At 35.3% G+C, this 14,975-nt stretch overlaps 1 protein-coding gene across 2 annotated transcripts in view; it reads left to right on the top strand.

Annotated features, from left to right (window-relative positions):
• grm8a (glutamate receptor, metabotropic 8a) overlaps positions 1–14,975 on the top strand; it is an 833,323-nt gene that overhangs the window by 806,722 nt on the left and 11,626 nt on the right. For both annotated transcript variants that reach the window (XM_072916040.1, XM_061983598.2), the window contains exon 12: positions 12,472–12,612. In XM_072916040.1, coding sequence (XP_072772141.1) covers positions 12,472–12,612 — 141 coding nt within the window. The remainder of the gene's footprint in view (positions 1–12,471; positions 12,613–14,975) is intronic.

Here is a 14,975-nt window from a genome sequence, read left to right as displayed (position 1 = left end):
TCATCCCTCAACAAGCGCAGCGAAATTGTTACAGCATGCCGCCACAGACGGAAACACCTCCTAGGTAACACATGAGCCAATCACCACGCCCCTACGCCAGCCTGTACCCACCCACCCTGTGCCCTATATAAACCATGATATGTGAATGCTCCCATATATATATATATATATATATATATATATATATATATATATATATATATATATATATATATATATATATATATATTTGTTAATAATTTAGAAAAAAGAAAACAAATAAGTTAATAATTTAGTTACAATTGCGTAACGGTATGTAAATATATTTTTCAGCGTTTTTATAAGTCCGTTCTTTTTGCAGTATAATTGATTCATAATGTTTTGTAATCAGCCTGACCTAAGCCTTGATAATAATGACCGACCAAACAGGAGAAGTCTGTAGCGTAAGTCATAGAGAACTGTCTTAAGCGCAAAAATGATAACTAAAGTGGGGAAGCTGTATTTTCATTTAAATGAAAGTTTATTTAATTAGCATATGTATTATTTGTTAATAATTTAGAAAAAACAAATAAAATGTTTATTTAATTAGCATATGTATTATTTGTTAATAATTTAGAAAAAAGAAAACAAATAAGTTAATAATTTAGTTACAATTGCGTGACGGTATGTAAATATATTTTTCAGCGTTTTTATAAGTCCGTTCTTTTTGCAGTATAATTGATTCATAATGTTTTGTAATCAGCCTGACCTAAGCCTTGATAATAATGACCGACCAAACAGAAGAAGTCTGTAGCGTAAGTCATAAAGAACTGTCTTAAGCGCAAAAATGATAACTAAAGTGGGGAAGCTGTATTTTCATTTAAATGAAAGTTTATTTAATTAGCATATGTATTATTTGTTAATAATTTAGAAAAAATAGATAATATGTTTATTTAATTAGCATATGTATTATTTGTTAATAATTTAGAAAAAAGAAAACAAATAAGTTAATAATTTAGTTACAATTGCGTGACGGTATGTAAATATATTTTTCAGCGTTTTTATAAGTCCGTTCTTTTTGCAGTATAATTGATTCATAATGTTTTGTAATCAGCCTGACCTAAGCCTTGATAATAATGACCGACCAAACAGAAGAAGTCTGTAGCGTAAGTCATAGAGAACTGTCTTAAGCGCAAAAATGATAACTAAAGTGGGGAAGCTGTATTTTCATTTAAATGAAAGTTTATTTAATTAGCATATGTATTATTTGTTAATAATTTAGAAAAAATAGATAATATGTTTATTTAATTAGCATATGTATTATTTGTTAATAATTTAGAAAAAAGAAAACAAATAAGTTAATAATTTAGTTACAATTGCGTGACGGTATGTAAATATATTTTTCAGCGTTTTTATAAGTCCGTTCTTTTTGCAGTATTATTGATTCATAATGTTTTGTAATCAGCCTGACCTAAGCCTTGATAATAATGACCGACCAAACAGGAGAAGTCTGTAGCGTAAGTCATAGAGAACTGTCTTAAGCGCAAAAATGATAACTAAAGTGGGGAAGCTGTATTTTCATTTAAATGAAAGTTTATTTAATTAGCATATGTATTATTTGTTAATAATTTAGAAAAAATAAATAAAATGTTTATTTAATTAGCATATGTATTATTTGTTAATAGTTTAGAAAAAAGAAAACAAATAAATTAATAATTTAGTTACAATTGCGTGACGGTATGTAAATATATTTTTCAGCGTTTTTACAAGTCCGTTCTTTTTGCAGTATTATTGATTCATAATGTTTTGTAATCAGCCTGACCTAAGCCTTGATAATAATGACCGACCAAACAGAAGAAGTCTGTAGCGTAAGTCATAGAGAACTGTTTTAAGCGCAAAAATGATAACTAAAGTGGGGAAGCTGTATTTTCATTTAAATGAAAGTTTATTTAATTAGCATATGTATTATTTGTTAATAATTTAGAAAAAATAAATAAAATGTTTATTTAATTAGCATATGTATTATTTGTTAATAATTTAGAAAAAAGAAAACAAATAAGTTAATAATTTAGTTACAATTGCGTGACGGTATGTAAATATATTTTTCAGCGTTTTTATAAGTCCGTTCTTTTTGCAGTATTATTGATTCATAATGTTTTGTAATCAGCCTGACCTAAGCCTTGATAATAATGACCGACCAAACAGAAGAAGTCTGTAGCGTAAGTCATAGAGAACTGTCTTAAGCGCAAAAATGATAACTAAAGTGGGGAAGCTGTATTTTCATTTAAATGAAAGTTTATTTAATTAGCATATGTATTATTTGTTAATAATTTAGAAAAAATAAATAAAATGTTTATTTAATTAGCATATGTATTATTTGTTAATAATTTAGAAAAAAGAAAACAAATAAGTTAATAATTTAGTTACAATTGCGTGACGGTATGTAAATATATTTTTCAGCGTTTTTACAAGTCCGTTCTTTTTGCAGTATTATTGATTCATAATGTTTTGTAATCAGCCTGACCTAAGCCTTGATAATAATGACCGACCAAACAGGAGAAGTCTGTAGCGTAAGTCATAGAGAACTGTCTTAAGCGCAAAAATGATAACTAAAGTGGGGAAGCTGTATTTTCATTTAAATGAAAGTTTATTTAATTAGCATATGTATTATTTGTTAATAATTTAGAAAAAATAGATAAAATGTTTATTTAATTAGCATATGTATTATTTGTTAATAATTTAGAAAAAAGAAAACAAATAAGTTAATAATTTAGTTACAATTGCGTGACGGTATGTAAATATATTTTTCAGCGTATTTATAAGTCCGTTCTTTTTGCAGTATTATTGATTCATAATGTTTTGTAATCAGCCTGACCTAAGCCTTGATAATAATGACCGACCAAACAGAAGAAGTCTGTAGCGTAAGTCATAGAGAACTGTCTTAAGCGCAAAAATGATAACTAAAGTGGGGAAGCTGTATTTTCATTTAAATTAAAGTTTATTTAATTAGCATATGTATTATTTGTTAATAATTTAGAAAAAATAAACAAAATGTTTATTTAATTAGCATATGTATTATTTGTTAATAATTCAGAAAAAAGAAAACAAATAAGTTAATAATTTAGTTACAATTGCGTGACGGTGTGTAAATATATTTTTCAGCGTTTTTATAAGTCCGTTCTTTTTGCAGTATAATTGATTCATAATGTTTTGTAATCAGCCTGACCTAAGCCTTGATAATAATGACCGACCAAACAGAAGAAGTCTGTAGCGTAAGTCATAGAGAACTGTCTTAAGCGCAAAAATGATAACTAAAGTGAGGAAGCTGTATTTTCATTTATATGAAAGTTTATTTAATTAGCATATGTATTATTTGTTAATAATTTAGAAAAAATAAATAACATGTTTATTTAATTAGCATATGTATTATTTGTTAATAATTTAGAAAAAAGAACAAATAAGTTAATAATTTAGTTACAATTGCGTGACGGTATGTAAATATATTTTTCAGCGTTTTTATAAGTCCGTTCTTTTTGCAGTATTATTGATTCATAATGTTTTGTAATCAGCCTGACCTAAGCCTTGATAATAATGACCGACCAAACAGAAGAAGTCTGTAGCGTAAGTCATAGAGAACTGTCTTAAGCGCAAAAATGATAACTAAAGTGGGGAAGCTGTATTTTCATTTAAATGAAAGTTTATTTAATTAGCATATGTATTATTTGTTAATAATTTAGAAAAAATAAATAAAATGTTTATTTAATTAGCATATGTATTATTTGTTAATAATTTAGAAAAAAGAAAACAAATAAGTTAATAATTTAGTTACAATTGCGTGACGGTATGTAAATATATTTTTCAGCGTTTTTATAAGTCCGTTCTTTTTGCAGTATTATTGATTCATAATGTTTTGTAATCAGCCTGACCTAAGCCTTGATAATAATGACCGACCAAACGGAAGAAGTCTGTAGCGTTAGTCATAGAGAACTGTCTTAAGCGCAAAAATGATAACTAAAGTGGGGAAGCTGTATTTTCATTTAAATGAAAGTTTATTTAATTAGCATATGTATTATTTGTTAATAATTTAGAAAAAATAAATAAAATGTTTATTTAATTAGCATATGTATTATTTGTTAATAATTTAGAAAAAAGAAAACAAATAAGTTAATAATTTAGTTACAATTGCGTGACGGTATGTAAATACATTTTTCAGCGTTTTTATAAGTCCGTTCTTTTTGCAGTATAATTGATTCATAATGTTTTGTAATCAGCCTGACCTAAGCCTTGATAATAATGACCGACCAAACAGAAGAAGTCTGTAGCGTAAGTCATAGAGAACTGTCTTAAGCGCAAAAATGATAACTAAAGTGGGGAAGCTGTATTTTCATTTAAATGAAAGTTTATTTAATTAGCATATGTATTATTTGTTAATAATATAGAAAAAATAAATAAAATGTTTATTTAATTAGCATATGTATTATTTGTTAATAATTTAGAAAAAAGAAAACAAATAAGTTAATAATTTAGTTACAATTGCGTAACGGTATGTAAATATATTTTTCAGCGTTTTTATAAGTCCGTTCTTTTTGCAGTATAATTGATTCATAATGTTTTGTAATCAGCCTGACCTAAGCCTTGATAATAATGACCGACCAAACAGAAGAAGTCTGTAGCGTAAGTCATAGAGAACTGTCTTAAGCGCAAAAATGATAACTAAAGTGGGGAAGCTGTATTTTCATTTAAATGAAAGTTTATTTAATTAGCATATGTATTATTTGTTAATAATTTAGAAAAAATAAATAAAATGTTTATTTAATTAGCATATGTATTATTTGTTAATAATTTAGAAAAAAGAAAACAAATAAGTTAATAATTTAGTTACAATTACGTGACGGTATGTAAATATATTTTTCAGCGTTTTTACAAGTCCGTTCTTTTTGCAGTATTATTGATTCATAATGTTTTGTAATCAGCCTGACCTAAGCCTTGATAATAATGACCGACCAAACAGAAGAAGTCTGTAGCGTAAGTCATAGAGAACTATCTTAAGCGCAAAAATGATAACTAAAGTGGTGGAGCTTTATTTTCATTTAATTGAAAGTTTATTGGGCTTCACGGTGGCAGACGGGTTAGTGCATCTGCCTCACAATACGAAGGTCCTGAGTAGTCTTGGGTTCAATCCCGGGCTCGGGATCTTTCTGTGTGGAGTTTGCATGTTCTCCCCGTGACTGTGTGGGTTCCCTCCGGGTACTCCGGCTTCCTCCCACCTCCAAAGACATGCACCTGGGGATAAGTTGATTGGCAACACTAAATTGGCCCTAGTGTGTGAATGTTGTCTGTCTATCTGTGTTGGCCCTGCGATGAGGTGGCGACTTGTCCAGGGTGTACCCCGCCTTCCGCCCGATTGTAGCTGAGATAGGCTCCAGCGCCCCCCGCGACCCCAAAGGGAATAAGCGGTAGAAAATGGATGGATGGATATGTATATATATATATGTATTTATTTATATGTATATATATAAATAATACAATTTTTTGTGGTCCCCATTATTTAGAAAAGTATTGAAAAGTATTGAAAAAATGTTTGGTACCGGTACCGGGACAACCCTAGTGTATGGATGGGTGGACAAGTGTGTGAACGTGACGGAATGCTGCCCCCAAGAACAAAGGACAAAGGAGGATCAGAGAGAAGGAGTTCCAGTAGAACCCAGCTTCTACAAGTGAGTGGCTCCGTTCGGAACGGCGGAGGAGAACGATTCGGACGCGGCGCGACAAACTAAAATGATACATCAATCAATCAATCAAAGTTTATTTATACAGCCCTAAATCACCAGTGTCTCAAAGGGCTGCCCTTGTGTGCATTATCCTTTCCATCCTTAACTGAGCTACTGTGTGGAACAATTTCCCTTAAGTTTGTCTAAATTTAGTCTAGGATTTTTACACAAAGTTTGCATTGTTGTCAGAAATATATCTCTTCTGTCGTCTTCGTGTCCATCCAGCTCGCGTTATTTGATCGAATGACGGAACATGAAACTCGTGGCGCTCCTTTAACGAGCCCACGCGCCGAGTGTTCAAACGGAGGCTTGTCAAGGGATTCGGTCGCTGCAGTAGCCAAAACAAACTAAACGGGACTGGGAAGCATACTTGCCAACCCTCCCGATTTTCCCGGGAGACTCCCGAATTTCAGTCAAAATCTCCCGGGGCAACCATTCTCCCGGATTTCTCCCGATTTCCACCCGGACAACAATATTGGGGGCGTGCCTTAAAGGCACTGCCTTTAGCGTCCTCTACAACCTGTCGTCACGTCGGCTTTTCCTCCATACAAACAGCGTGCCGGCCCAATCACATAATATATACGGCTTTTACACACATATAAGTGAATGCGAGGAATACTTGGTCAATAGCCATACAGGTCACACTGAGGGTGGCCGTATAAACAACTTTAAGACTGTTACAAATATGCGCCACACTGTGAACCCACACCAAACAAGAATGACAAACACATTTCGGGAGAACATCCGCACCGTAACACAACATAAACACAACAGAACAAATACCCAGAATCCCTTGCAGCACTAACTCTTCCGGGACGCTACAATATACACCCCCCGCTACCACCAAACCCTGCCCACCTCAAACCCCCCCCCCCCCCATCTCCCGAATTCGGAGGTGTCAAGGTTGGCAAGTATGCTGGGAAGACGCCAAGAAAGAAGGACAAAAACAGGATTTCTCTTAAAAAATCCATGTACTTTACTAATTGTTATTTTTGGTGATACTAAATACTGGTATCATATGTGTATATTTTGTATCTGCTGATGTAGTTACACTATATTGCCAAAAGTATTTGGCCACCCATCCAAATGATGAGAATCAAGTGTCCTAATCACTTGGCCCGTTGTATCAAATCAAGCACTTAGGCATGGAGACTGTTTCTACAAATATTTGTGAAAGAATGGGCCGCTCTCAGTGATTTCCAGCGTAGAACTGTCATAGGATGCCACCTGTGCAACAAATCCAGTCGTGAAATGTCCTCGCTCCTAAATATTCCAATGTCAACTTTATTATAAGAAAAGTGAAGAGTTTGGGAACAACAGCAACTCAGCCATCAAGTGGTAGGCCATGTAAACTGACAGAGAGGCGTCAGTGAATGCTGAAGCGCATAGTGCAAAGACTTTCTGCACAGTCAGTTGCTACAGAGCTCCAAACTTCATGTGACCGTCCAATTAGCCCACGTACGGTACGCAGAGAGCTTCATTGAAAGGGTTTCCATGGCTGAGCAGTTGCATCTAAGCCATACATAATAATAATAATAATAATAATAATAATAATAATAGATTTGATTTGTAAAAATCACTTTACATTGAGTGCTACAGTGTATTAAAATAAAATAAAATAAAAATAAAAATAAAAACTAGAACAGCCAAATAGCTAAAACTAGTATGCATATATCTAAAAAAAGGCTTTTTTAAAAATAAAGGTTTTTAAGACTTTTTTAAAAGCATCCACAGTCTGTGGTGCCCTCAGGTGGTCAGGGAGAGCGTTTCTCAGACTGGGAGCGGCGGCTACATCACCAAGTCCAATGCAAAGTGTGGGATGCAGTGGTGTAAAGCAGTGGTCCCCAACCACCGGGACGCAGCCCGGTGGTTGATTGGTACCGTGGATCGATTGGTACCGGGCCGCACAAGAAATTGAAAAAAAAATAAATACAATATATATATATATATATATATATATATATATATATACATATATATATATATTTTATTTTTTATTTTTTTTTATATATATATTTAAATATATATAGATATATAATAAAAAAAAATTAAAAAAAATAAAATATATATATATATATATATATATATATATATATTTTTTTTATATATATATATATATTTAAATATATATAGATGTATAATAAAAAAAAATTAAAAAAAAATTAAAAAAAATAAAATATATATATATATATATATATATATATATATATATATATATATATTTATTTTATTTTTTAATAAAAAAAAAAATAAAAAAATAAAAAAATATATATATATATATATATATATATATATATATATACTTTTTTTTTAAATTAAGAAAATAAAATAAAATAAATATATATATATATATATATATATATATATATATATATATATATATATATATATATATATATATATATTTTTTTTTTTTTTTTTATTAAATCAACATAAAAAACACAAAATACACTTACAATTAGTGCACCAACCCAAAAAACCTCCCTCCCCCATTTACACTCATTCACACAAAAGGGTTGTTTCTTTCTGTTAATAATATTCTGGTTCCTACATTATATATCAATATATATCAATACAGTCTGCAGTAAGCACACATGATTGTATTTTTTTATGACAAAAAAATAAAATAACTTAAAATACCATCTCCCCCGATCCGTGGGACAAATTTTCAAGCGTTGACCAGTCCGCAGTTGCAAAAAGGTTGGGGACCAGTGGTGTAAAGCACGTCACCACTGGACTCTAGAGTGGTGGAGACGCCTTATATGGACAGATGGATCACTCTTTTCCATCTGGCAATCTGATGGACCAGTGTGGGTTTGGAGGTTGCCAGGAGAACGCTACATTTCGGACTGCATTGTGCCGAGTGTGAAATTTGGTGATGGAGGAATTATGGTGTGAGGTTGTTTTTCCAGGAGTTGGGCTTGATTGCTCCAGGATACCAAAACATTTTGGACAATTCCATGGGATGGTACTTCAAGTTCATATGTGAGTAAAGGCAGGTGGCCAAATACTTTTGGCAATATAGTGTATGTTGTTCAAAAAAAGGCAGATACAAGGCTGCCGATTGTGAAGAACGCATATATGTTTAAGAGTTCTTTCTGTACTCATAGTCATGTTTAAAACAGCTAGTGTTTTTCAATTTGTACTTTTTCTATTTTTTATCTTATGTCCGCAAGTAAACTATGTGTGTTACCTTGAAGGCTTGCACTGTAAGAGATGGGATACTCCCTTTTGTCTTATCTGTAGTAGAACAATGAGGCTGTGTTCCTTTCCGGACAGGTGGGGGCTTTCTTCATGTGCAAGAAGTTGGCTCTTCCGTTTGAGTGTCAGATCAACTAGAGTAGCTGATATGAATGTATTGGTTAAGCTGATCTCCTGAAATTTTCAGTAAAACTTGATAATATTCCTATTCTGTCTTGGTGATCCTTCTTACTCAGCATATATGTTAGTGATGGGTCCGGCAACACCGATGCATCGGCGCATGCGTCGAGCTCATAGAGCAAAACCCTGTGTCGGTGCGCCTACCGCTTTTAGAAAGTCACGTGACCGATCATGAGCTGTTTTGGTCACGTGACCGATACGCCAACTGTGTCGCACTGACGCCTCCTCTGTGCCCTGTGAGCGTGTCTTTTCTACAGCCGGAGAAATAATAACTAAGAAGAGAAATCGTCTAAAATACGTCGGAAAAACGTATTTATTTTTTTAAAAATAAAAACGTGTAAAAAAATAAAATTAAAAAAATTCCCAGTCCACAATCATCCACAACACGTTCTCTTAGATTTCCATGTTATGATACATGTTCCCATTATTTATTGACTGTATCTAAAAAAGATAAAAATATATTTTTATTTAAATGAAGATATGAAATAATCCTAAATGAAATACGATGACTTGGTTTATATTATTGTATATACTAGGGCAGCGGTCACCAACGCGGTGCCCGCGGGCACCAGGTAGCCCGTAAGGACCAGATGAGTTGCCCACTGGCCTGTTCTAAAAATAGCTCAAAGAGCAGCACTTACCAGTGAGCTGCCTCTATTTTTTTAAATTGTATTTATTTACTAGCAAGCAGGTCTCGCTTTGCTCCACATTTTTAATTCTAAAAGAGACAAAACTCAAATAGAATTTGAAAATCCAAGAAAATATTTTAAAGACTTGGTCTTCACTTGGAATAAGCGGTAGAAAATGGATGGATGGATGGGTCTTCACTTGTTTAAATAAATTCATTTACTTTTTTACTTTGCTTCTTTTTACTTTTAGAAATACAATTTTAGAGAAAAAATACAACCTTAAAAATGATTTTAGGATTTTTAAACAAATACCTTTTTACCTTTTAAATTTCTTCCTCTTCTTTCCTGACAATTTAAATCAATGTTCAAGTATTTTTTAAATTTTTTATTGTAAAGAATAAATATTTTAGCTTCTGTTTTTTCGACGAAGAATATTTGTGAAATATTTCTTCAAACTTACTATGATTAAAATAAAAAATAAAAAATTCTGCCAAATCAAGAAAATCTGTAGAATCAAATTTAAATTTTATTTCAAAGTATTTTGAATTTCTTTTGAAATTTTTGTTCTGGAAAATCTAGAAGAAATACTGATTCGTCTTTGTTAGAAATATAGCTTGGTCCAATTTGTTATATATTGTAACAAAGTGCAGATTGGATTTTAACCAATTTAAAACATGTCATCAAAATTCTAAAATGTATCTTAATCAGGAAAAATGACTAATGATGTTCCATAAATTCTTTTTTTAAATTTTTTCAAAAAGATTCAAATTAGCTAGTTTTTCTCTTCTTTTTGTCGGTTGAATTTTGAATTTTAAAAAGTCGAAATTGAAGATAAACTATGTTTCAAAATGTTATTTTAATTTTTTTTCGTGTTTTCTCCTCTTTTAAACCGTTCAATTAAGTGTTTTTTTCATCATTTATTCTCTACAAAAAACCTTCCGTAAAAGGAAAAAAAAATGTACGACGGAATGACAGACAAATACCCATTTTTTATATATATATATATATATATATATATATATATATATATATATATATATATAAATGTATTTATTTAGCTATTCTTGTTTAAATCACACTTACGTGTAACTTACGAATGACAATATATTTATTTATTTAAGTGTGTATCAAACTGGTAGCCCTTTGCATTAATCAGTACCCAAGAAGTAGTTTTTGGTTTCAAAAAGGTTGGTGACCCCTGTACTAGGGCATCAAATCAGTGTCAGTTGAGTCGGTCCATAGGTTGCCTGTAGGGATTTTTAATGTCCAGCAGATGTCAGTATTTAGTGACACAGTATCGACACAGTATCAATACAGTTTTGCAATGTGTCGAAACGCTTCATGACGCCTCATCAACCCATCACTACAAGACATATATATATACTCTATTAGCCATAACACAACCAGGCTTATATTTAATATGCCACAAATTAATCCCGCATAACAAACACCTCCCCTTTCCGTCCATACAACTCAAACACCTGCACAACACACTCAATCCCACAGCCCAAAGTACCGTTCACCTCCCCAAAGTTCATACAGCACATATATTTCCCCAAAGTCCCCAAAGTTACGAACGTGACATGCACATAGCGGCACGCACGTACGGGCAAGCGATCAATTGTTTGGAAGCCGCAGCTGCATGCGTACTCACGGTACCGCGTCTGCGCGTCCAACTCAAAGTCCTCCTGGTAAGAGTCTCTGTTGTCCCAGTTCTTCACAGGCCAATGGTAAACATTGACTGTCATCTTCCGGGAATGTGAACAACGAAACAAAAAAATGTACGAAGGAATGACACACAGAAATACCCATTTTTTTATATATATACATTTATTTATTTAGCTATTCTTGTTTAAATCACACTTACGTGTAACTTACAAATGACAATATATTTATTTATTTAAGTGTGTATCAAACTGGTAGCCCTTCGCATTAATCAGTACCCAAGAAGTAGTTTTTGGTTTCAAAAAGGTTGGTGACCCCTGTACTAGGGCAAAAAATCAGTCAGTTGAGTCGGTCCATAGGTTGCCTGTAGGGATTTTTAATGTCCAGCAGATGTCAGTATTTAGTGACACAGTATCGACACAGTATCAATACAGTTTTGCAATGTGTCGAAACGCTTCATGACGCCTCATCAACCCATCACTAATATATGTCATTGAAAGAACTTGGGATTGACCAGTAACTTAGATTCCCTGGGAGGAAGGGCTGGTCGACGCAACACGATATACGTCAAAATGCCAAATATTGGTCGATGTCTACTCCAAAGGACTAAAGAAGTTTCACTCGCATGTTGTCATCGTTTTTTTCCCTTTGACGTGTCCGCGTACTGTTTGGAGTGCGGCGCGTAAGTGGAGTATTTGTGTCACTCCAACCGGTCCTGGTGCCTGCGTGGAACATTGCAATAAAGTCTGCGGCCTAATTAAAAAAAATAACAAGGTTAAATCACGCTGAGATGAGAGCGTTCATCACTGGCACGGAAAGACAACGACTCCTCTCGAGATGGCAATTAAAAGACTCCCGGTGTAATCGGTGCAGGCAGGAATGAAGACTCCTCTCCTCAGTCCGCACGCCTTGCCGCCGTTATTGTTCACTCCACTCTCACGTGCCCGTCCTGCAGCCCTCGGGGGGACCACTAGCAGCACTCGAAAGGATATTTCCGGAAAAGTGGAGCAATCAGCTTCTTTTTTTTTTTTTTTACGTGACGTCACTGATCGGTGGTCTTCTTCCAGATGTACATCCAGACCACCACTCTGACCATCTCGCTCAGCCTGTCGGCCTCCGTCTCCCTGGGGATGCTCTACATGCCCAAGGTCTACATCATCCTCTTCCACCCCGAGCAGAACGTGCCCAAACGGAAACGCAGCTTCAAGGTAAAGTTCTCCGTTGTCGCGAAAATGACAAAGAAAAGTTGTAAACTACATTGTAAGATAGTTTAACACACAAAAAAAAGACAGTCAAATGTTTAGTTTTAATGTTTATTTTATGCATCCATCCATCCATTTTCTACCGCTTGTTCCTTTCGGGGTGGCGGGGGTGCACTTGGGCGGAAGTAATTAAAATTATTACATTTATTTATGTCCACGCGATGCTGCAGAGTCTTGTCAACCAAGACAGCCCCACAGCATCCAGAGCCTTAAGGAACTCCGGGCGGATCTCATCTACCCCCGGGGCCTTGCCACCGAGGAGCTTTTTAACTACCTCAGCAACCTCAGCCCCAGAAATAGGAGAACCCACCACAGACTCCCCAGGCACTGCTTCCTTATAGGACATCGGGGGCGGTGCCACTGGATTGGCAGACCGGGGTGGTGGTTCCTCTCTTTAAGAAGGGGAACCGGAGGGTGTGTTCTAACTATCGTGGGATCACACTCCTCAGCCTTCCCGGTAAGGTCTATTCAGGTGTACTGGAGAGGAGGCTACGCCGGATAGTCGAACCTCGGATTCAGGAGGAACAGTGTGGTTTTCGTCCTGGTCATGGAACTGTGGACCAGCTCTATACTCTCGGCAGGGTCCTTGAGGGTGCATGGGAGTTTGCCCAACCAGTCTACATGTGTTTTGTAGACTTGGAGAAGGCATTCGACCGTGTCCCTCGGGAAGTCCTGTGGGGAGTGCTCAGAGAGTACGGGGTATCGGACTGTCTGATTGTGGCAGTCCGCTCCCTGTATGATCAGTGCCAGAGCTTGGTCCGCATTGCCGGTAGTAAGTCGGACACGTTTCCAGTGAGGGTTGGACTCCGCCAAGGCTGCCCTTTGTCACCGATTCTGTTCATAACTTTTATGGACAGAATTTCTAGGCGCAGTCAAGGCGTTGAGGGGATCTGGTTTGGTGGCTGCAGGATTAGGTCTCTGCTTTTTGCAGATGATGTGGTCCTGATGGCTTCATCTGGCCAGTATCTTCAGCTCTCACTGGATCGGTTCGCAGCTGAGTGTGAAGCGACTGGGATGAGAATCAGCACCTCCAAGTCCGAGTCCATGGTTCTCGCCCGGAAAAGGGTGGAGTGCCATCTCCGGGTTGGGGAGGAGATCTTGCCCCAAGTGGAGGAGTTCAAGTACCTCGGAGTCTTGTTCACGAGTGAGGGAAGAGTGGATCGTGAGATCGACAGGCGGATTGGTGCGGCGTCTTCAGTAATGCGGACGCTGTATCGATCCGTTGTGGTGAAGAAGGAGCTGAGCCGGAAGGCAAAGCTCTCAATTTACCGGTCGATCTACGTTCCCATCCTCACCTATGGTCATGAGCTTTGGGTTATGACCGAAAGGACAAGATCACGGGTACAAGCGGCCGAAATGAGTTTCCTCCGCCGGGTGGCGGGGCTCTCCCTTAGAGATAGGGTGAGAAGCTCTGCCATCCGGGGGGAGCTCAAAGTAAAGCCGCTGCTCCTCCACATGGAGAGGAGCCAGATGAGGTGGTTCGGGCATCTGGTCAGGATGCCACCCGAACGCCTCCCTAGGGAGGTGTTTAGGGCACGTCCGACCGGTAGGAGGCCGCGGGGAAGACCCAGGACACGTTGGAAGACTATGTCTCTCGGCTGGCCTGGGAACGCCTCGGGATCCCACAGGAAGAGCTGGACGAAGTGGCTGGGGAGAGGGAAGTCTGGGCTTCCCTGCTTAGGCTGCTGCCCCCGCGACCCGACCTCGGATAAGCGGAAGAAGATGGATGGATGGATGGACATTTATTTATGTTTTGTGCTGTCCTTCTGCCACCTGGCCAGGTCACTGTTGAGTTTTGCACCTGGTAAATAAATAATATATATTTTTTTTTTCATATTTGTAGTTTTATTTTGAAAGTACATTTTATTTTTTTATTTTTTTTATATATTTTTATATTTGCTTTCTAGATTTTTTTCATTAGAAAATTAAATTATTGTTTTAAATATATTTGTTTGTGTATTTTAGTGTGTTTTCTGTTGTATTTCAATTAAAAATAATATTTATCCTAATTTATTTTCTAAATTATACCTCTTATGACCAACAGCAGGGAACTTATGGATAGAATTGATGGAACTTTATTGTCATTGCACTTTAAAAAATACAACAAAACTACATTTTCAGTTCAAACCCATCCAAGTACATTGTTTAAATTTATTTAAAAACATTTCTTTAAAATTATTTATTTTATTTAAAAAAAATATTATTACCAATAGCAGTTTAGTATTGTGATTTATTTATCATATTTTTCATACAAAAGTAAACAATTTTCTGAATATTGTTAACAATAGCAGTTAATTTATTTAAATTGA

Source organism: Nerophis lumbriciformis, linkage group LG25, assembly GCF_033978685.3.
Source record: "Nerophis lumbriciformis linkage group LG25, RoL_Nlum_v2.1, whole genome shotgun sequence".
NCBI lineage: Eukaryota > Metazoa > Chordata > Actinopteri > Syngnathiformes > Syngnathidae > Nerophis > Nerophis lumbriciformis.
The sequence above is the reverse complement of the archived record's forward strand: the minus strand, read 5'-3'. Positions and strand labels throughout refer to the sequence as shown.